At 44.9% G+C, this 24414-nt stretch overlaps 1 protein-coding gene across 6 annotated transcripts in view; it reads right to left on the bottom strand.

Moving 5' to 3' along the window:
* The window catches only part of LOC126106409 (gastrula zinc finger protein XlCGF57.1-like), a 327990-nt gene that overhangs the window by 248974 nt on the left and 54602 nt on the right, over nucleotides 1-24414 (bottom strand). For all 6 annotated transcript variants that reach the window (XM_049912684.1, XM_049912683.1, XM_049912681.1 and 3 more), the window contains one exon: nucleotides 16622-16690. In XM_049912684.1, the coding sequence (XP_049768641.1) occupies nucleotides 16622-16690 (69 nt within the window). The remainder of the gene's footprint in view (nucleotides 1-16621; nucleotides 16691-24414) is intronic.

Consider the following 24414-nt stretch of genomic DNA (forward strand, 5'->3'; position numbering starts at 1 on the left):
ATTTAAGGTACGGTGCGGTTCCACCCGGACAGGGAAGGTGTGGAGCAGAGAAGTACGCAGCAATTTTTGTGCCTGGAGGGCACTGACTGTTTCTAACAACAGGGTGCCATTCCGTAATCTGGAACAAGACTTTACAGGACCTGCAATTGCGTCGACACCTTTATGAATAATGAAAGGATTGACCGTGGAGAAGTCGTGACCTTCGTCAGACCGAGAAACAACAAGGAACTGTGGCAACGATGGAAGAACTGTCTGGGGCTGAGACTCAGTGAACTTACGTTTGTGAGCAGACATAGTGGAAGATGAGGAAACCATTGCGGAAGAATCCCCCATGATTACCAGCGTCTCCGATGGCGCGCTCCTCCCTTGTGGGGGCCCTCACTGAGGGCACTTCCACCTTAGGTGACTGTTCACACCTCAGGTCACACCTCCCGACAAACGGACGGAGGGACCAATCGGCACTTTCGGAAGGTATCAGCTCAGGTAATCACCCCTCCCTGGGCCTGGCCGTTACCAGGGGGTACGTACGTGTCCTACCTGTCTACCCGGGGCGGGGAATTACGCGTTACCCCGTCACCGGCTACGCATGGAAGTGCGTGGGTCGGCCTTCAGACACGCACAGGGAGGAAAAAAGAGAAAGGGAAAGGAAAGAAGAGGGGTCTCAAACGCCGCAGCGGAGAAAAGTGCAGAGAGAAGCGGGAAGGAAAAGAGAAGGACAGAGGAAGGACGAAGACTTGCAAGTATAGAAAGCAAGGAATTTGTAACAGTTTAGAGCGTCCGTCTCCGGACGTAAGCACAAACCATACTCCCAGAGGGAGAGAAAGGGAAGGAAAGAGCCCGAGATGAGGGGGGGCGAAGATGGGGGAGGGGAAAGGATGAGGAAAGGGAAGGTATGCAGCCCGGAAAGGAAGGAGGGCCACATTAGCTCGAGGTCCCGTGCTCGCTACGCACGTATCCACAAAAGAGTTGTGGACCCCCTGTGTGTGTGTGTGTGTATGTGTGTGTGTGTGTGTTAAAGGCTGAAAGCTTTAATTGTGAGAGTTGTCTTCTTATGCTTATCTGTGACTCAACATCTCTGCTATATGGTGAGTAGCAACTATCATTCTCATAATTTTATTACACACCATTAATACTGTATTTGAACATTATAAAATTGTTTTCCCTACTCGTCTGTATTAATTTATATTTTTGCACATTTGGTGTGATTCATCACACCAAATAGAAATTCTATCCAAACCATCCTGTAATGTTATACAGTCACTGAATGATAACACTTTCCAGTACACTACAGCATCATCAGCAAACAGTTGAAGATTGCTGCTCACCATACCCGTCAACTTGTTTATCTATATAGAAAATACGAGCAATCCTTTTACATGTCCCTGGTGCACTCCAGACAATATCCTTGTCTCCGCTGAACACTGGCAGTCCTTGACTACGTACGGGGTTCTATTACTTAAGAAGTCACTGAAACACTAACATATCATATCAGAAGATCTATTCCACAAGCTGAGATCTTAACAGTTTACAGTGGGGCACTTTAGAGAAACCTAGGAATGTGAAATCTGCCTGTTGTCCTTCAACCATGGTTCACAGGATTTTATACAACAAAAAGACAAGCTGAGATTTGCAGGAGCAAGACATTTGTGGATGCAAATCTTGTGTTGATTTGTGGATGGAAATCTTTATCTCTCAAACAAAATTTAACAATAGAAAATCCAGGATGAAAAAGACAGTCACTGCTCACCATATAGCGGAGATGGGGACCAATGACTTCAGCAATTTGGTCCCATAGCAACTTAACCAAAACAAAATCATGGTTGAAAACCTGCTTTGCAGTATAGCCTTTTTCTGTCACAGTTTCTTTAGACCTTTTTTTTGAAATTCCTCAGTTCCAACTTTGTCAGCTGCCGCTGCCTCTCATCATCTTATGTTGTGAAAGCCAAAACGATGCAGAGGCACACGCCGGCATGGTAGCTCAGCGTGTTCATTCAGAGGGTTGGCTGCCCTCTGTAATAATAAAAAAACTGAGTTAATCGATCAACAACGAACTTAAACGGATGTCTTACGATGTCCGCCCCGAGCAGATGCAACGAACGAAAGTGAACAAAATAAGATTAAAAAAAAAAAAAAAAACAGTGGCTTAGAATTTTCTCCATTCTTACCACTGCCTCCGAGTGAGATCTGGTCACTTTCATCATTCGAACAATGAGCAGTTTTTCAAAATGATTCCACATAGTCACAAACAGTTCCGACAGTGGATTTACAAAGTCCCAAAACACACTGATGCCAACAACACATTCATCTTTCCCACAGTGATCCAAAGTTCTCTCTTTTTCCTAATGAATACGACCTTTGTGCATGCTTCTTTTCCTTGACAAGCACAATTCTTTTCATTTAAGCTGGTGTTTTAAATATAGACTCTATCAAGTGCAGCTTCACAGCTCTACATACTTTAACTGATGATCCACGTCTTGACAAACACAATGCAAGATGCACTCTGAGATATGCTAATCACTACTACTTCTGCCTTCTGTTAACAGATGGGATCTCTGGACCTAAAACTAAAATCTCATGTATGCAAAATGCAGATAACAAGACTGGAGTATAATGGGGTCTACTTGTATATTTGAACACAATATTATGAAAGGGATAGATTGCTACTCACCATACCGTGAAGACACAGTATAGACAGGTACAACAAAAAACTGCTATACACTTGCATTTTTGGCCTATGTGACAATAGTGCTTGTGTGAATGTGTGCATGTTTTCTACTTTAGAAGTCATTTTTGCCAAAAGCTCTCACAGTCATTTTCTTGTGCCTGTCTGCAACTCAACATTTCCTCTATATGCTGAGTAGCAATCAATCCTTTCCATAATCCTGACGTTATTCCATACTGGATTTTCCATTGTTTGATAGTGAAATACAAGGTTGCACTATTTATACTTCTCTTACCGGTAGAGGACAGTTATGCCTATTGATGTAAAAATTGAAGATAAAAGATTACCAATAGTCTTTAGTATGTATGGCTCCATAGATGCTGTGAATTTTTTGAAGGAAGTAACTTTCCAGAGAATTTTGAAGTAATAAGTTTGTCATTATCTAGCAATTAGCTAATTTTACACATTTGGTCATTGTGAAGCTACATCCCATTACACAAATTTGTAATGCATGTAGCATTATATATTCCACATCTGTGTAGAGGAAGCAACACATGATGGCATTTCTAATAAGGGTTTCGCACAGACATCACAGTTATGGGCAGAACTATCACAGATGTTAATGTCATATGAAAAAGGAGTAGCACGAGAAAGATGCTGGCTATGCCACGAATATTTTCATTTTAAATACAGGTCATTCCATGTCAACTCAGCTAGGCCTCCTCTCCTGTCTATCACAGATTTTGATGAAACTTTATGCGAACATTCACACAGGTTGCTGATAAATACTGGGAAGTTTAACATTTGTCGAAGCCTTACTGGCTGGGATACCATCACTTGTTTGACTCCATGCATGACTTTGCATAGAGGAAGCAGGAATTTCTGATGAATTTGAGCTGTTATATCTTGGCCAATATTTTGTTGAAAGAAATGAAATTTTGCCATATTGTACAACTTTGTGTTCTTACTGGAAGGACAAACAGCATTGGTCTTTTTTTTCTTTTTTTTTTTTGCAGATAATAAAACAAAAAACATACAACCAATGCTGTTTGTCCTTCCAATTATATCCATTATATGCTCATGGTGCACAGAACACTCCATGGAGTCGCCAATCAATTTGTGTGTTCTCTTAAGAACAATAATGAAAAGAATTTTTACAAGTCATATTCAGCCAGAAAATTTTAGACAAAACTGTGCAAAAAAATCGGTGATCAGAAAAAATTCAGAGTTTAGTTTCTTATATCTCAGGGACTAAAGGTATGAAAAATGGAAAACTTGACAAGTGTAACCTAACAACACAAGGTTCTCAAATAAAAATTTTCATTTATGTACCACTTTCTAGTACTAAGAAAATTAAGTGCAGATTTTGTAAAAATGTCAAAAATGCAGTATTCTCGAGCTGATTTTACAAAAAGCAGTGTTGTATAAAACTTTCCAAATTGGTCTCATTAGAAAGGCCATGGTTTTAACCATGAAAAAATGTATTTGATTATCCAACATGGGCTAACAATGTTAGATTATTTGAATGAAAGTTGGACGCAAAAATCAAGGCAAGAAAAAAAATGTAAACTTTGGATCCTTATAACATGTAGAGTAAATGCATGCTGAACACAAAACTTTATACACAAATAGGTCTGTGGCACAAGAATGTGGAATACAAAATTTCATTCACCTACTATCTTCCAATAAACTACAAATTTGTCGAAGAAGATGATGGCGGTTAAAGCCATGGTCTTTCTAATGAGATCAGTTTGCAACATTTTATAGAACATAGTTTTTTACAAAATCTTCTCCTTTGTACTTAATTTGTTCAGTACTGGAAAGTGGTACACAAATGGAACTTTATATTTAAGAACCTTGTGTTGCTGGGTTACTACAAGCCAAGTTTCAAGTATGTCATATCTTTAGTTCTTGATGTAAAAGGAGCCAAACTTTAAAAAAATTCCCGGTGTACGTGTTTTTGGGGGATTTCTCCTAAAATTTTATGTCTGAATGTGGCTTATAAAATTCTTTTCATTATTGTTCTCGAGATAACGCATAAAGTTGTATAAGATATTAAAATTTCACTTCTTTCAACAAAATATTGTCCAAGATATAACAGCTCAAAGTTGTCGGCAATTCACACATGCTCTGCGCAAAGTAGCACATGGAATCAAACAAGTGACTATTCTCTCTCCCAGTATTACTTCAGCGAAGTTGAACTTCACCATCATTCATAGAGGACGCGTGTGAATGTTGCCATAAAATTTAACCAAAATCCATTATGGTCGAGCAGGATCATGTTCTGAAATTAGGCGATATAACACGAAATGACTCTTACAACAATGTACTTTAATGGCTCAGTGATAAAACCTGCATTTTTTTCTTTTCTCATATGGATGTCACATCTGAGATTTTTCTTTCAATGTAGCTTGATAATGCCCAAGCAGGGATAGTTAATTAACCACTAAATAATGAATTAATGTGGTTATTTTGAAACAAAATTGCGTACACAAGAAAATTACTTCCATCAAGTAAGAAATCATGAGTTTTCTCTTACAAAAACAAGCTTATGGCTGTAATCACTAGTGTTAAGACTTACATCAAACCAGTCTGTAGACTGAACAAAATGACAGCTACAACAATGCATCTAACACCATCCATGACAATACTTCAAGTTAATTTTGTTAGTCTGTGTGTAGTGTTACAACTGACCTATGTCACAACTGTAGAATGTATGAGGAATGTAATGTGACAAAAAAGATAATGAATTATGAAATGGAACTGCTGACCAGCAGATACTTTCAAGAGATGAAATGTATAGTACCACTGACAGATGGGGGGGGGGGGGGGGGGGGGAGGGGGAGGAGAGATAAATAGTGAAATAGTGCAATTAAGAATAACAACAGAAGGCAGAAAAGAAGAAAGAAGTCAAACATTTATGAAAGTTTGGTACACAACAACACTGTCCTGCGGGTTGCTGACCTGCCAGACAGCTGCAGCCGACACATCTGAACTTCACCAAGATATCTGCTGCAGAAAGGATGGCAACACTATCACTGGACACTGCCGGCACTAACTCATATATGCAAAGCCACATGATGCTGGCCACTTCCTGGGATTCATATGTAAGGCAGCCTTAAGAGGACCACTGTCTGGAGTTCCATAGCACTCAAGCTGTGAATCTGTACACGAAACTCAGTATCGCATGACGAGTCTCCGATACCATGCATCAGGGATGACTAAGCTGGTGCAACCACTGATTGTGACCGTGACCGATTATGACCTTGCCTAGGGCACAGTAACCTACTGTGACAGACTGTGTGCTTCTGCCTGCACCTTCTTGTAACTGCATTGAATGAATGACATTTCTTCTATCATATTAGGGTGATTTTTACTTTTCTGTCATTGAGAATCTGTTTCTGTATTTCATGTTTTCTTGTTTTCTTTCCTATTGTTCATTGCTACCTGTCAACCTTCCCACAACTGGATACTTTAAAAGGTATAATGAAAAAACTAGAGGGGTATGTGTTCATGGAGGTTATGTGCAGGATGGTATTGGGATGCAAGGATCTGCTGGAGGAGAAATCCCCATCTCTGAAGTACAGGAATACTAGTCTCAGGTGGGCGCATTGAAATGACTGTACAGTGTAGAAGTAGTAGCCACTCCAGACCAATGAATTATATCCAAATGTGCACTCAGCCAGTTTTGAGGTGGTCATGCCTACATGAAATGCTGTGTAGTGGACTAAGTTAGTTGACAATCAATGTAGCAGTACAAAAGTCTGGCGTCTTACATGTGTCACAAGGACTGGCATCTATGGTGACATTGCAGTTTATTTGTTTATAGTCCAATGTGGTTTGATGTGATACTTCAATATTTAGGTGCCGATGATGAATCAAATTGTTAAACAATTGCCCTTAGCTATGTAGAAGAGTGGTACTTGTGCTGAGATATTTGTTTCAGAGTCTCTTGTGCTTTGCCGAGTCGACACTATGCAGCCAGTGGTGTGAGAAATCAGTATACTAGACAATGGACAATGCACTGCAATTTCAGGCTGCTGTAGGTCCATATCCAAAATGTATGTAATCATACGAGACATTACTGAACCAGTGGGGCTAAAGCAGAAAGATAGCTAATAAAGAACTACAAAACTACAAAGAGCATTTATAACTCATGTGTAACAGATACAACAAAAATCTACTTTGCAAAAGAAAAAATTACAACTCTGTAATGCAACTTTCAAAACAGAAGCTCTTTACATATGTGAAATTGTGATAAATGGTGGCACACCACAAACAAAAATCATAAAAAAACAACCAAAAATTCTCAGAAAAATAATAGTATCAAAATGAAAAGAATGGAATTTGGATAAAAAAGAAATATGAGGTGAGCTGCATGAAGTGCCAAAAAAACTGGTACAGGTATGAGTATTCAAATACAGAGATATGTTAACAGCCAGAATACGGTACTGCAGTCAGCAACACTTATGTATGGCAACAAGTGTCTCATGCAGTTGTTAAATTTGTTACTGCTGCTACAATGGCAGGTTATCAACATTTAAGGAGTTTGAACATGGTGTTATAATCGGCATATGAGTGACGGGACACACCATCTCTGAAGTAGGGATGAAGTGAGGATTTTCACATACAACCATTTCACAAGTGTACTGTGAATATCAGGAATCCAGTAAAACTTCAAATATCCAACTGCAGCTGGAAGAAGATCCTGCAAAAAAAAAAAAAAAAAAAAAAAAAGGGACAAACAGTGACTAAAGAGACTTGTTCATCATGACAGAAGTGTAACCCTTCCAAAGATTTCACGGCTGGGCCACCAAAAAGTGTCAGTGAGTGAACCATTCAGCGAAACATCGTCGATATGGGCTTTCGAAGCTGAAGGCCCACTCGTGTACTCTTGATGACTGCACGACACTAAGATTTACGCCTTGCCTGGGCCCGTCAGCACCGACAATGGACTGTTGATGACTGGAAACATGATGCCTGGTTGGATGAGTCTCGTTTCAAACTGTATTGAGCAGATCGACAGGTACGGGTATGGAGACAACCTCATAAATCCATGGACCCTGCAAGTCAGCAGGGGACTGTTCAAGCTGGTGAAGGCTCTGTAATGGTGTGGGACATATGCAGCTAGAGTGATATGGGACCCCTGCTATGTCTAGATAAGAGTGACAGGTGACATGTATGTAAGCATCCTGTCTGATCACCTCTTTCCATTCACGTCCATTGTGCATTCCAATGGACTTGAGAAAGTCCAGCAGCATAATGTGACATCCCACACATTCAGAATTGCTACAGAGTGGCTCCAGGAACACTATTCTGAGTTTAAACAGTTCCCATGACCACCAAACTCCCCATGCATGAACATTATTGAGCACATCTGGGATGCCTTGCAACATGCTGCTCAAAAGATCTCTCCACCTCCTCATACTCTTACAGATTTATGGACAACCCTTCAGGATTCACCGTGTCAATTCCCTACAGCACTAGTTTGTCAGACATTAGTCGAGTCCATGCCATGTCGTGTTGTGCCACTTCTGCATGCTCACAGTGGCCCTACACGATATTATGCAGGAGTACCAGTTCCTTTGGCTCTTCAGTGTTTAAAGTTACAGCAAAATCACAGACACCATCAGAAAATAATCAGTTTCATTGTGACCAGTAAACAATGAATGACAGGCTCACAAATAAAATTGCAACTTTGCCTCATCATTAGACAACCACAGCAACTGCTTAACAAAAGTTAAAAGATCTAATAGAAATTGTCATTCATGAAGAAATCTTTCACTGACATTTAAACACTAATTCATGTACTCAAATTTGCTAACAATCCTATCTGACAAAATTCACAAAGGACAGAAGAATCTAAGATTAAACAATGGCCGAATAAGGACTTGAGAAGAACAGAAGAAAATTGTGCAAAAATTAGTTTCAATGCACTCCATAGTCGAGCACAATAAATTTAGAAAATGAGACAGATATGATTTTGTAAGGAAGCTGTAGTAAATCTGATTTACATACTGCACAGACAAAGGCAATAACAAACTAAAATTCATCTTCCTGGTGAATTATTTCTCGTAATTAGAGGCGTAAATGTATGCTGCAGGAATTGAGTATACTCCAAGCAACAAATGAATTCCATATGTAATAATCAATCTGTCAGAATAGTGAATGGAATTTTCAGTAGAGGTTCAATGCAGAAATCAAAGTTCAGTGTAGTGTTAATCAGTGGCCGTCAGTTATCATGTGCTAATGTGCTACAGCACACTGTAAATATCACACAAAAAATATGCCATTTTGCTTTAAATGTGAGCCAGAAATCATCCTAATATTGCAACATTTTCTTTATATGTGTGCTGGTATGCAAATAAAATGGACAAAAACATGTTTTGCAGTGCTCTCACAAGTGAAATCAGTGTCAAGTGCTGAAATGAGTGTCACAGCTGTCCGTTTCCTAATGGGCATGCTCTGTGCGTGACTCATCCCTTCTGGCACCATGAGTGCTATGTTGCTCAGCGCACCATGTTAGTATTTTTCTTTGAAAGTGCACATTGTGTATTGTGCAAGAAACAAGTATGAGAGCTTTTTCAAGAATTGCAGTCATGATGGCACTGGGGGCAAGCGGTATAAAGCACAGACAGGTAATTTCAGCACCCAGGTTCAATTTAAACTGTTAATTTTAAAATTTAAAAATAACCATTCAGTTCGCATTAAATTAATATGACGGTTTTATGATATGAAGGACATGAATGTGTGGAGTTCTTTTGGACATGTCCGAAAGAACAGACACCACTCGGAATCCTCAGCTATGATACGCGTTATATAAGTTGAAGATGGAGGGAGGAGAAAGGAGGGGGCAGTGAGGGGTAGAGGGGGGGCAGGGGCAGAGGGGGCGGAGGAGGCAAAAGGGGAGGCGGGCTGAGGGGGAGAGGCAGGCTGATTGGGGGGAGAGAGGGAGGTGGAGGAGAGGGGGAGGGGGAGGAGAGGGGGAGGGGGAGGAGGGGGCGAGGTGGAGGAGGGGGCGAGGTGGAGGAGGGGGCGAGGTGGAGGAGGGGGCGAGGTGGAGGAGGGGGAGAGGTGGAGGAGAGGGGCGAGGGAGGAGAGGGGGGAGAGGGTGAGAGGGGGGAGGGGGAGAGGGGGAGAGGGGGAGAGGGTGGAGGGGGAGAGGGTGGAGGGGGAGAGGGGGAGAGGGGGGGAGGAAGAGAGGGGAGGGGGAGAGGGGGAAGGGAGAGGGGGAAGGGAGAGGGGGAGGGAGGTGGGGGAGAGGGGGAGGGAGGTGGGGGAGAGGGGAGGGAGGTGGGGGAGAGGGGAGGGAGGTGGGGGAGAGGGGAGGGAGGTGGGGGAGAGGGGGAGGGGGTGGGGGGAGAGAGGTGGGGGGAGAGGGGGAGGGAGGTGGGGGGAGAGGGGGAGGAAGGTGGGGGGAGAGGGGGAGGGAGAGGGGGAGGGAGGTGGGGAGGGAGGTGGGGGAGAGGGGGAGGGAGGTGGGGGGAGAGGGGGAGGAAGGTGGGGGGAGAGGGGGAGGGAGAGGGGGAGGGAGAGGGGGAGGGAGGTGGGGGGAGAGAGGCGGGAGAGGGGGGAGGAAGAGAGGGGGAGGGGGAGAGGGGGGAGGAAAGAGAGGGGGAGGGGGAGAGGGGGGAGGAAGAGAGGGGGAGGAGGGAGATGGGGAAGGGAGAGGGGGAGGGAGGTGGGGGAGAGGGGAAGGGAGGTGAGGGAGGTGGGGGAGGTGGGGGAGAGGGGGAGGGAGGTGAGGGAGAGGGGGAGGGGGTGGGGGAGAGGGGGTGGGGGAGAGGGGGAGGGAGGTGGGGGGAGAGGGGGAGGGAGGTGGGGGAGAGGGGGAGGGAGGTGGGGGGAGAGGGGGAGGGAGGTGGGGGAGAGGGGGAGAGAGGTAGGGGGAGAGAGGCGGGAGAGGGGGGAGAGAGGCGGGAGAGGGGGGAGAGAGGCGGGAGAGGGGGGAAAGAGGCGGGAGAGGGGGAAAGAGGCGGGAGAGGGGGAAAGAGGCGGGAGAGGGGGAAAGAGGCGGGAGAGGGGGAAAGAGGCGGGAGAGGGGGAAAGAGGCGGGAGAGGGGGAGGGGGAGAGGGGGAGGGGGAGAGGGAGAGGGGGGCGAGAGGGGGGAGAGAGGGGGAGAGAGGGGGAGAGAGGGGGAGAGAGGGGGAGAGAGGGAGAGAGGGGGAGAGAGGGGAGAGAGGGGAGAGAGGGGGAGAGAGGGGAGAGGGGGTGGAGAGTGGGTGGGGGGGAGAGGGGGTGGGGGAGAGAGGGGGTGGGGGAGAGAGGGGTGGGGAAGAGCGGGGTGGTGGAGAGAGGGGTGGGGGGAGAGAGGGGCGGGGGGAGAGAGGGGCGGTGGGAAGAGGGGCGGGGGGAGAGAGGGAGGGAGATGGGGGAGAGGGGGAGAGAGGTAGGGGGAGAGAGGCGGGAGAGGGGGGAGAGAGGCGGGAGAGGGGGGGAGAGGGGGGAGAGGGGGGGAGAGAGGCGGGAGAGGGGGGAGAGAGGCGGGAGAGGGGGGAGAGAGGCGGGAGAGGGGGGAGAGAGGCGGGAGAGGGGGGAGAGAGGCGGGAGAGGGGGGAGAGAGGCGGGAGAGGGGGGAGAGAGGCGGGAGAGGGGGGAGAGAGGCGGGAGAGGGGGGAGAGAGGCGGGAGAGGGGGGAGAGAGGCGGGAGAGGGGGGAGAGAGGCGGGAGAGGGGGGAGAGAGGCGGGAGAGGGGGGAGAGAGGCGGGAGAGGGGGGAGAGAGGCGGGAGAGGGGAAAAGAGGCGGGAGAGGGGAAAAGAGGCGGGAGAGGGGAAAAGAGGCGGGAGAGGGGAAAAGAGGCGGGAGAGGGGAAAAGAGGCGGGAGAGGGGAAAAGAGGCGGGAGAGGGGAAAAGAGGCGGGAGAGGGGAAAAGAGGCGGGAGAGGGGAAAAGAGGCGGGAGAGGGGGAAAGAGGCGGGAGAGGGGGAAAGAGGCGGGAGAGGGGGAAAGAGGCGGGAGAGGGGGAAAGAGGCGGGAGAGGGGGAAAGAGGCGGGAGAGGGGGAAAGAGGCGGGAGAGGGGGAAAGAGGCGGGAGAGGGGGAAAGAGGCGGGAGAGGGGGAAAGAGGCGGGAGAGGGAGAGGGGGGCGAGAGGGGGGAGAGAGGGGGAGAGAGGGGGAGAGAGGGGAGAGAGGGGGAGAGAGGGGAGAGGGGGGAGAGAGGGGGTGGGGGAGAGAGGGGTGGGGGAGAGAGGGGTGGGGGGAGAGAGGGGCGGGGGGAGAGAGGGGCGGGGGGAGAGAGGGGCGGGGGGAGAGAGGGGTGGGGGGAGAGAGGGGTGGGGGGAGAGAGGGGTGGGGGAGAGAGGGGTGGGGGAGAGAGGGTGTGAGGGGAGAGAGTGGTGGGGGGAGAGAGGGGTGGGGGGAGAGAGGGTGTGGGGGAGAGAGGGTGTGGGGGAGAGAGGGTGTGGGGGAGAGAGGGTGTGGGGAGAGAGTGGTGGGGGAGAGAGGGGTGGGGGAGAGAGGGGTGGGGGAGAGAGGGGTGGGGGAGAGAGGGGTGGGGGAGAGAGGGGTGGGGGAGAGAGGGGTGGGGGAGAGAGGGGTGGGGGAGAGAGGGGTGGGTAGAGAGAGGGGTGGGTGGAGAGAGGGGTGGGTGGAGAGAGGGGTGGGGGGAGGAGGGGTGGGGGGAGAGAGGGGTGGGGGGGAGAGGGGTGGGGGAGAGAGGGGTGGGGGAGAGAGGGGTGGGGGAGAGAGGGGTGGGGGAGGGGGGAGGGAGGAGAGGGGGCGCGGGAGGAGAGGGGGAGAGGGAGGAGAGGGGGAGAGGGAGGAGAGGGGGAGAGGGAGGAGAGGGGGAGAGGGAGGAGAGGGGGAGAGGGAGGAGAGGGGGAGAGGAAGGAGAGGGGGAGAGGAAGGAGAGGGGGAGAGGAAGGAGAGGGGGAGAGGAAGGAGAGGGGGAGAGGAAGGAGAGGGGGAGAGGAAGGAGAGGGGGAGAGGAAGGAGAGGGGGAGAGGAAGGAGAGGGGGAGAGGAAGGAGAGGGAGGAGAGTGTTAGCACAAAATAATTTGTTTGTATATATATACAAACAAGGACAGGTATACACTCGCACACACAGATATGTGTGTGTGTGTGTGTGTGTGTGTGTGTGTGTGTGTGCGCGCGCAAGTCTATACCTGTCCTTTTTTCCCCCTAAGGTAAGTCTTTCCGCTCCCGGGATTGGAATGACTCCTTACCCTCTCCCTTAAAACCCATATCCTTTTGTCTTTCCTTCTCCTTCCCTCTTTCCTGACGAGGCAACCATTTGTTGCGAAAGCTAGAATTTTGTGTGTATGTTTGTGTGTCTATCGACCTGCCAGCGCTTTTGTTTGGTAAGTCTCATCATCTTTCTTTTTAAATATAATTTTCCCACGTGGAATGTTTATCGATTAGTGTTAGTTTGCACACATTTGTTTTACAAATTAGTAACAGTTTGTTCTTACAAATTAAAGTGTGTAAAACTAAATTATGGCACCAACTAAATGTAAACAACCAGTCGCTGAGTCCAGTGACTTGAGTGAGTGGATCAGGGCAGTTGAAATTGTGTACAAAGGAAGCAGAATTAATTGACAACCAACTTATTCACGCCATTATATAACAACCAAAGAGAATGAGAAAGATATAAAGACATTTTGTGGGCTACAAAATGGCAGACCATTGTCGCAAAATCAAAGTTGTCATCTGATACGCAAAAGAACATTACAGTCTTTTTTCAACCTGCTTAAGAACAGAACATTTTTTACCATGTTTTATACAGTTAAGTGCGTATCAGGAGCTAGTCAATGTAGTACTTTATTAAGGTATGTACAGACGAACAAACTCACTCACAGTAACAATAACTTATCTAAAATACAGATGTATTTTGCAGTACAGGCACTACTGTACATTACATTTTCATGTACAATCTTTTAGTGTGTGAATGATTTCCTTTATTTTGTTACTTTATTTTGTTATTTTGTTACAGGAAATAATATTTCAGACAGCAGTCACAGTGTTTCTAGTTGGAAATTAAAGATGTTCTATACTGCATTGTAATGCTTTGTGTCAATAAAAGTGTTTCTCTGATAAGCTGACCTTTTCTGCATCCCGACCATGGTCCCAGTCCTGTAGGGGTCGAATTAGTCAGGTTGTACTGTGTTCAATTCAGTTATGATTTCTACCATTGTAAGTCAAAATGCTATAGGCTGCCACATTGTAGCGCTTAGGTATAATTCTGCACGAGTCGCCAATGGTATTAATAGTGGTGATTAAATTGCTACGAAAGCCAATATTCAATTAAACACAGGAGACATCTTTCAATAACATGCAGTATTTACAGAATCACAATTCACAAACAAAACTTGATGGGTTGCCATAAGTTCTTTCCTTCTTCATGACCAAAATGCAACTGTAGATTTTCAGTGTAGTGATTTTAATGGCACCAGATGGAACAGCAGGACCTGAAACAAGCATTATGTGGCCATGCTACATGATTTTCCATCTATTCAAGCTGCAGTATACCTGAATGAATACTCCCCTGCCCCCGAGCTGTTCCATTCTGCTGTGTTTTAATCACTTCACTAAAACTCCATACTTGCAGTATGATGACAGAGATGGGAAGAACATACAGCACAGCAGCTCCTATCTTGGGTAATATGATTACACATACTGCATGGATTAAAATGTATTGTTTCAAGCAAACGTTTTGCTTTTGGTACAATAATACCTCTTGCACACCTGCAGGTCATAACTGTCTGTTACACTGTACTGTTTCTTCAGTGACTCATGCTTCTGCATTCTACAGATTCATTAACCTTCAAACATCGATTTTGCACAAAAGTGGAGTTTCACAGAAACATGACTGACAGGTGGTGAAACAGACACGTCTGTATTTTAAAATAATTTTTATTTGGGTTGTGCTGGTCGCAGTGGTTACTTGCTTTTTCATGCTATGGGTACAGTTGAGGACTCAGATTTTGTATTTCAAGACAGAGTTTTTGATTCAGTAATCTCCAAAGCAGGTAGTTTTCATTCGATACCTAGCCATGTATGTGAAACTCATAACATAGCTTGTTGCCCTGGATGAAGTATCATTTATGGGCACTGAATTTTATATCTGGTGTGCTCAGGGATGTGTAATAGGATCATCATTTTTCATGTTATACTCTTCATAAATCGTGAATCTCAGCTGAAGGAACTGTGAAAGCAAAAACTTATAACAGGACACAGGGAAACAAATATATGCTACAAAAGTAAGTTTAAGTTGGGGATAGTGAAAGTTATTTTTTGTTCCCTGTGATATATTATGAATGCTACTATTATTTTTAAATTGTGCCTATTTCTGCACAAGGGGGTATGTGCATTGTGAGCTTGATGTTAGTTGCCTATATAAAATTCACTGACATCAGATTTTATACTTACAGCATGTTTCCATGCAATGAATGTCTTGTGTCTATGAGTGGAATTGTCCCAAAAAATCATTCCATTTGACATTGAAAAATGGAAGTACATAAAGCACAGTAATTTTCTAATGCTTACATTAGCAAAGGCAGCAAATACGTGTTAAGAAAATGCTGCTTAACTCAAGTTTTTGAGAAGATCTATAATATACAATTTCGAATAATTCTGATCAATAGAGTGTGTTAAAAGAAGTACTCCATATTTTGAGAGGTGGTGTGCTATAACCCTGTGTGTAACATGACAAGGCTGTACATCCTAAGCACTGGGAAACTTACAACAACTGTAGGTAAATAGGACATTTCGCAACTGTGTATTATTCCCAGCCCCTCTCCTGCAGACGCGGACATGGGTGTTAATTGATTGTCTCAAGTGCTTATGAATCATAACAGATTGTTTATTAAAGTGCAAGTGATGGACACAGTGCTCAAACTACTAGTCTGGCATGAGCGCTGCCGTGGCTTTACTGAGCTCACAAACTTATGTCGATTTGGGGTCTCGCGTGTAGTTTCCAGTTAATCCATTGGTGAATTACAACAAGCAGCATATTTCAATTTTTGGGAAATTTACAGTTCCAACTATGTATAAATCTGTGGTTTGTTCCTCAAGTTTTTTGGTTTTTGGTTTTTCCATTTTGTATACAGTGCACCTCATTTCCAGCCAGGTTCCTTACCAGCTGCAAAATTCTCTGTCTACTGCATTCCCATCTCTTTTCTTGTATAGGTTGTGTTATGCCACTAACTCTGTGTCCCACATTACCCTGGAATCTACAGTGCAGCCATGCTCTTCCTGTGTGTGTCTTAATTGAGTGGCATTGTGTGACCAATTGAAATCAGAGTTGTAGAGGCTGACATTGTTGGAAGTCATACAGCCTATTACATCGAGTGAGTGGTCTACTCCACTCGTGATTGTTAAAAAAAAAAAAAAAAAAAAAAAAAAAACTGAATGGCTTGCTTCGCCTCTGCGGTACTGACTAGTTGGCTTAGCCTCTGCGTTAATGTTTCAATTAACACTCAATCTATCACTGACATCTACCCTTTGCCCCATACTGATGAGTTATTGGCTAATCTCTCTGGGGGCCAGTTCTTTTCCAAAACTGATTTATGCAAAGCCTTTTTACATGTTCCGCTGATGAAGATTCTAAATGACTCCTTATGATTAACAGGACTTTTAGGCTGTACCAGTCTCAGCAGCTCCTATTTAGTGTTTGCTATTGCCTCAACGATTTTTCAGTGTGTTTTTGTTAGTGATTTACCATTTACTGAGAAAGAATCAATCATACTTCTGAATATTTCATTTATTGTTCCTCCAGCCTCCTCATGCCAGATGAAAGGAGCTCAAGAGATGGAAGGAAGGCAGATTTTATTTGAGGAAGGCAGATTTTATTTAACATATTGTCAGTGACAAGATCACTACAGATGGAAAACAGGACAAGGAAGGAAATTCAATGCATCATTTTCAAATTATTCTAGCCTTCTGCCTACTCAAACACATTGTGCACAGTTGCTTGCACAGAATATATTTGGATTTAATGATAGATGAGTTTTAGTACTTACCGGAGGTTCTTCTTTAACAGATATGTACTCAACCTCTTGCTTGGGAGACACCTGAGCATCAGCCTCCACCTGAACCAAAGGAAATGAGTTATGTACAGGTGAAACAGAGTAAACAAGCACAGATGAAACTAGTCTAATCAACATAAATGAACATGTTGAGACAATTCACTATACAGCGGAGATGCTGAGTCGCAGACAGGTACAACAAAAAGATTTTCATAATTAAAGCTTTCAGCCATACATTCCATCCTGGATTTTCCATTGTTTGATTCATGTTGAGACAATTGATAGTCTGTGCCAGACTGACTTGAAGTGGGGATTTCTGCATTTCAGAATTGAATGCCAAAATCACAGGACTATCTAAGAGGCAGAACTCAGTTCAGATAGTAAACAGACCTTTTATATTTCAATCTGGTATGTGGAAGGTGAGAATAAATTTTGGTAGCTGAAGAGTTCCTAGTAACTGATATGGCACATAACTTACGGCATTCTCAGAGGCACTGCCCCCCCCCCCCCCCTTTTTTTTTTTTTTTTTTTTTTTTTTTTTTGTCTGGTGTTTGATGGTGTTACATTAGATAAGACTTTAGCCCAGGAACTGTTGATTTTAGCTGACCACTGACAATTCCCATCTGCAGAATGTATCATGACCACCAAAAACGTGTGTGAACAGTGCTGTAACTATTGAGCTACCTGACATTTCCAAACCAGACACATACTTCCATTGTCAATGATGTTTCCTCAAATAATTTCTGAACACCACTACATGAGGCTCTACCGTGGGGCATGTGATACACCTTATGACGGAAAATGCCAATGTCCTGCACTGTATCAGTTTTACCAGTGGTACTGTTCCCATATACCAAGTGGGAGAACCTTGTGTAGTGGTGTTTGGGAATCAAACAAGGAAAAAATTAGCAAAAATGAGAGCGAGTGGCTTCAGTTTTCATTGATATCAGTTCCCATCATTACATCTTCACTGACTTTCTCCCCACTGGTGCATCCATTTTGTCCTTTTCGTATTTTTCACACATATTTGAGTGTAATTTTGCATAATCTTTTGGATGTAATTCCATTTTCTTACATAATTTTCTGCATTTTTGAACCATCATGGATCCTTGCTCCTTCCAACTGCGTCAATACAGAAAAGTTTCCTTATCACCAGCCAGATCTCAGTCCCACATACTGTACCTCCATTGTTGCTTGCTCATGAAATCCCCCCTAATGGCCTTACCATCAAATTACCCATCTCTGGTTGTCACCCCTCCTTCCACAATGACCTCCACCTGTTCAGATTACGCCAATCCTTAGCCCTCACCAACATAATCCTGCAAAACGATATCAACTAAGCCCAATCCTCCTTGCAGTACCTTCTATCCATCCACAAAATTCTCCTGCTGTGCAATCCCAAATTCCTGGAACCCATAACACACAGTGAAACTCTTGCCCTGCATGAACTTGAGCAACATGCACAACGCCACCTCAAAAAGGTCTCTAACCTGCTCACTTCCTATTCCCACCTTGGAGTACCACTGTCCATCACTTCAACAACAACTTTCAAACCTCCCCCACACCCCCTTATGGCTGACAAACCCTGTGTCGCAGACCTACTACACTTATCCCACCCTCTAAAACTCCCTCCCACCACCACACACAACCCAAAACCTAAACAGACCTGTAATACAGTTATGAACCTTTCCTCCAGAAGCCTTAGTCCCACAGAAATATCAGTCCTTTCCAAAGGCCTCGCCTTTTGCCCCACTCCCAAATTCAACCATGCAGGACTAGTTAAAGACCTTCTCTCCTTCTCCTGGTCCCTACAGTGGAAACACTTTTTCGCCACCAACCCGACCAATCAGACTCAATCAAAGACCAATATTGAACCTTGCCTAACTCAGTTCACTCTTCTATCCAAGCTTGATCCACCCCCACTGCCTCCAAACCATCCCCTGTTAACTTTCCAGAATTTCTTAACCTCAAACCTTGCCTCACCATCATTCCCCAAATACCTCAACATGCAAACCAACCTTACATCCGCAGAAAGAACCACAGTCCACCATCTAAAAACTGATTGCAACCTTACAATCCTGCCTGCAGACAAAGGCTTCACCACCATTATTTTGAACCGCAAGCATTATGTGGCAGATGGACTCCGACAGCTGTCAGATACTTCCACCTACAAACCATGCCACAGTGATCCTATTCCAGTAATCCAGCAGGATCTCCAGTCACTACTCAACTCCTTAGGCCCATCCCAGAACCTCTCCCCAGAGTCCATCTCTCCACTTAGCCCTACCACTCCCTGCACACCCACCTTCTACATGCTTCCTAAAGTCCACAAACCCAACCACCCAGGACACCCCGTTGTGGCTGGTTACTGTGCACCCACTGAGAGAATCTCTGCTCTCCTAGACCAACACCTTCAACCTATTACCTGGAACCTATCCTGCTATATAAAAGATACCAACCATTTCCTCGACCGACTCCCCACAGTTCCTGTCCCTTTACAGGGTGTATACGTGGACGAGAAAAAAAAATTCCCAGATTTCCCTGTTAAAAATACACTTTCTCCCGGATGAAAATACACTTTTCCGTGTTAAGTAACAGTATACCTTTCCTCCAAACTGTAAAACTTATTAATCCTTTCAATGGTTGTGGTTTTATACAGACGCGTAGAATTTACCGGCACTTTAGAAAACGAAACTCAGGGGAAAAAAAACAAGTTTTGGAAAGAAGTCTGATGTGCAGCAACATGTACACTGCATATTTTCATATTACGAAAGTATAAATACGAATTCCACCAAACACCACATGTTACTTTCCGAAGGATTTAAATCGAGATAGCGATGCGCTTTTATAAGCCAGTCGTAGCTCATGTCATGCCCTCTCGCCAGCCGATGACAGCGGATATTCGGAGCATAGGACACGTGATGTAGTCAGCCAATAGCGACATCACTGTTAAGCAGTGCAAACACACAAATAGGAAAACGTAATGGTTTAAATTAATATACATAGCGTTGCTACAAGAAAAGAAAAGCTTTCGCGTATAATGTTGGATTAATAAGCTGCAAGAGAACCTAAGCATTAACACCTAATGTTGATCTTTTTTGCGTGTGTTACACTTTAAGATACATCACACAAATATGCGAGTAAAATTTTTAACAACGACACAAATGTCTGATCTTCTGGGTATGAAAATATTCTAAATGGTCGTCCTCAAAGATTTGATTTTTGAATGAAAGTCAAACGCTCTGTGACTTAAGAAATTCATCGGACATTCGCGCACAGAGTTCATCTTGTGTAAAAGGAAATTTACTTTACTTGAAAATAACGCTTTTCAAACAACCATTCAGAAAATTTTCCCGCGAACTGTTAGAAATACACTCCTGGAAATTGAAATAAGAACACCGTGAATTCATTGTCCCAGGAAGGGGAAACTTTATTGACACATTCCTGGGGTCAGATACATCACATGATCACACTGACAGAACCACAGGCACATAGACACAGGCAACAGAGCATGCACAATGTCGGCACTAGTACAGTGTATATCCACCTTTCGCAGCAATGCAGGCTGCTATTCTCCCATGGAGACGATCGTAGAGATGCTGGATGTAGTCCTGTGGAACGGCTTGCCATGCCATTTCCACCTGGCACCTCAGTTGGACCAGCGTTCGTGCTGGACGTGCAGACCGCGTGAGACGACGCTTCATCCAGTCCCAAACATGCTCAATGGGGGACAGATCCGGAGATCTTGCTGGCCAGGGTAGTTGACTTACACCTTCTAGAGCACGTTGGGTGGCACGGGATACATGCGGACGTGCATTGTCCTGTTGGAACAGCAAGTTCCCTTGCCGGTCTAGGAATGGTAGAACGATGGGTTCGATGACGGTTTGGATGTACCGTGCACTATTCAGTGTCCCCTCGATGATCACTAGTGGTGTACGGCCAGTGTAGGAGATCGCTCCCCACACCATACTGCCGGGTGTTGGCCCTGTGTGCCTCGGTCATATGCAGTCCTGATTGTGGCGCTCACCTGCACAGCGCCAAACACACATACGACCATCATTGGCACCAAGGCAGAAGCGACTCTCATCGCTGAAGACGACACGTCTCCATTCGTCCCTCCATTCATGCCTGTCACGACACCACTGGAGGTGGGTTGCACGATGTTGGGGCGTGAGCGGAAGACGGCCTAACAGTGTGCGGGACCGTAGCCCAGATTCATGGAGACGGTTGCGAATGGTCCTCGCCGATACCCCAGGAGCAACAGTGTCCCTAATTTGCTGGGAAGTGGCGGTGCGGTCCCCTACGGCACTGCGTAGGATCCTACGGTCTTGGCGTGCATCCGTGCGTCGCTGCGGTCCGGTCCCAGGTCGACGGGCACGTGCACCTTCCGCCGGCCACTGGCGACAACATCGATGTACTGTGGAGACCTCACGCCCCACGTGTTGAGCAATTCGGCAGTACGTCCACCCGGCCTCCCGCATGCCCACTATACGCCCTCGTTCAAAGTCCGTCAACTGCACATACGGTTCACGTCCACGCTGTCGCGGCATGCTACCAGTGTTAAAGACTGCGATGGAGCTCCGTATGCCACGGCAAACTGGCTGACACTGACGGCGGCGGTGCACAAATGCTGCGCAGCTAGCGCCATTCGACGGCCAACACCGCGGTTCCTGGTGTGTCCGCTGTGCCGTGCGTGTGATCATTGCTTGTACAGCCCTCTCGCAGTGTCCGGAGCAAGTATGGTGGGTCTGACACACCGGTGTCAATGTGTTCTTTTTTCCATTTCCAGGAGTGTAGATTCATTTCAGCAGTTGCACCAGATGACAGGCGCTGCCGCGCTTGTGCAGCTACGATGACGCAGGAAACCCATACGTCTGTGTGTGATCTTACATCATGTCATAAAAGAAACAAGACGTTAGCGGATACTCCAAGAGTATGGGAATTTTTTGAACCATATTAAAAGGTAATTTGGCTTAAAGTGCACATTTCTACGTCCATATTCAGATGTAAATTTTCTTGGAGTACCAGTACCGTATTATCTTGTGTTTGGTTCTTTATTATGGCATAATGCCGTACGTGATAGAAGATGAAAATGTGAACTTGAAATGCAGTGAACACTTGAAACTAGCCAATAGTGTGGAATTAAACACTTCGTTTCAAATAAATTGACCCCCTCAGCAGAAAAGATTAATAAAAGTCAAATTTCTTTAACAAACCAACAAAAAAAGAACTTCATTGTTCTGCAAGGCGATTAACGCTTGACTGTCAGAAAGGTGGAAACATATTTTAGCCTTCCGTAATTATGTGAATGAATTTTAATTCACTTGATAGCTGCCAGCCACAGAAATCTGTTTTGTTTTCATTTGACGTGAGAGCAATAAACGAAGAGGAAACAACAAAATCAATAAACGTTAACACGGGTCACGTGGAGACTACCACCTCCCCACTACAACTCAGACTGCTCTGAGCATCACGTCTGGATCTACGATATTTCCGAACCGGAACAATATTAGATAGTGGCACTCCCCTGCCTCAAGCATTTGAGGCAGGACGACAAAAATTTAAAAAAATCCTCATTTTGTAGCGCACATGTTTCTGAAGAGTCTGATACATGAAACATATATGTTTGAGGGAACTTAAGACATGTTATTTGGTCTTAAGTGTGCCAAAGTGCAGTGCCACGCCTCTTCACATAACATTCTTCCATCGCACGTCTCTGTATTTCGCTCTGTGGAATTCAAACGTGTAATATTTTGTAAGGGAAGCCATCAAACTATATTCAGGCCAGTGCAAATTAAAATGTCCTGTGGTGCCTCTCCTGTCCCAGTCGGCCGGTTTGACATCTACATCTACATCTATACTCCGCAAGCCACCTGACGGTGTGTGGCGGAGGGTACTTTGAGTATATCGGTTCTCCCTTCTATTCCAGTCTCGTATTGTTCGTGGAAAGAAAGATTGTCGGTATGCCTCTGTGTGGGCTCTAATCTCTCTGATTTTATTCACATGGTCTCATCACGAGATATACGTAGAAGGGAGCAATATACTGCTTGACTCCCCGGTGAAGGTATGTTCTCGAAACTTCAACAAAAGCCCGTACCGAGCTACTGAGCGTCTCTCTGGCAGAGTCTTCTACTGGAGTTTATCGATCATCTCTGTAACGCTTTCACGATTACTAAATGATTCTGTACTGAAGCGCGCTGTTCTCCGTTGGATCTTCTCTATCTCTTTTATCAACCCTTTCTGGTACGGATCCCACACCGGTGAGCAGTATTCAAGCAATGGGCGAACAAATGTACTGTAATCTACTTCTTTCCGTTTTCGAACTGCGTTTCCTTAGGATTCTTCCAATGAATCTCAGTCTGGCATCTGATTTACCTACGATTAATTTTATATGGTCATTCCATTTTAGATCACTCCTAATGCCTACTCCCAGATAACTTATGGAATTAACTGCTTCCAGTTGCTGATCTGCTATATTGTAGCTAAACATGGCTCTGAGCACTATGGGATTTAACATCTGAGGTCATCAGTCCCCTAGGCTTAGAACTACTTAAACCTAACTAACCTAAGGACATCACACGCATCTATGCCCAAGGCAGGATTTGAACTTGCGGTCGCGCGGTCCCAGACTAAGGCGACTAGAACCGGTCGGCCACACTGGCCGGCCTGTGGCTAAATAATAAGGGATCTTTCTTTCTATGTATTCGCAGCACATTCACTTGTCTACACTGAGATTCAATTGTCATTCCCTGCACCATTTGTCAATTCGTTGCAGATCCTCCTGCCCTCTTAAAATAATAAACTCACAATTAATACTGGATGGGATTATTTGTAACCGGAAGAACAAGAATTCTTTAGAAAATTTGCACTCTTTATTGCCTATTAGCTAATAACTTGCTGTTTTGTGTGACATAAAATTAAATATAGGATCTATAAAACCAGTAAAGACAGGAGACAAGCAAGACAGTACACATTTCTTCAATCCTTAAGTCCTAGCATTTTTCTCTCTCTAATCTTGCTACAACTTAACGTGGCGTGCTTTCCTTTCTTGGAAAGGAATCTATTACCTAATCAAAGTTTGTCAACGTTTTGCTACAGGAAAAAACGAAATATCATTTAATACTAGAAAAGCTGTTAATACAAATAGTACCCAAGACTGGTGTGGCTTCTCGAACTGATTACGTGTATTTTGTCACTGTCTGCTAGATAAAACGAAATGGGCCTGCCTAATATTCCAGCAATTGTTACACACACCAAAGAAACGAGACTGTTTTGGCACAAATTGTCATTTTTATAACACGGCAGAATATAATTCACGAAGTACCAATATTAAATGCCTATTAGGCCTACTACAAGCAAAACGTTTTATGTTAGGAAATACTTTCACATTTCATTCATACTCTGTAGCTTCTGAAGCATGAGATCAAAAAGTAGTCGTACGGAATTTTTATATAAATTTGGAATCGTCATATTCTTCCGTAATTTGGGGGAGTCCCCGTTTCTTCTCCTTCCTCGTTCATCACTAATTCTGTAACTATTCCTGCCAGTGTTAAAATTTATTCTCTGGTTAACTTTACAAACCTTGCCACAATCACCGGTTTAGTTATCCCGCATTTATTCTCTGGTTAGGCGTTATTACATGTTCGTACAACGCATTTTCTGCACTACTTCCAGAATAGAACTTTAGCAGCTGCTAGCCGGAGACTGTATAACTGGCCCTTAGTAGTGTAGCGGTCTGGCCAAAAATTTTCTGTCAAAATTTCATTTTCTTGGATCACTGAGAAGAC

The sequence above is a fragment of the Schistocerca cancellata genome, chromosome 10, assembly GCF_023864275.1.
Source record: "Schistocerca cancellata isolate TAMUIC-IGC-003103 chromosome 10, iqSchCanc2.1, whole genome shotgun sequence".
NCBI classification, from domain to species: Eukaryota; Metazoa; Arthropoda; class Insecta; order Orthoptera; family Acrididae; genus Schistocerca; species Schistocerca cancellata.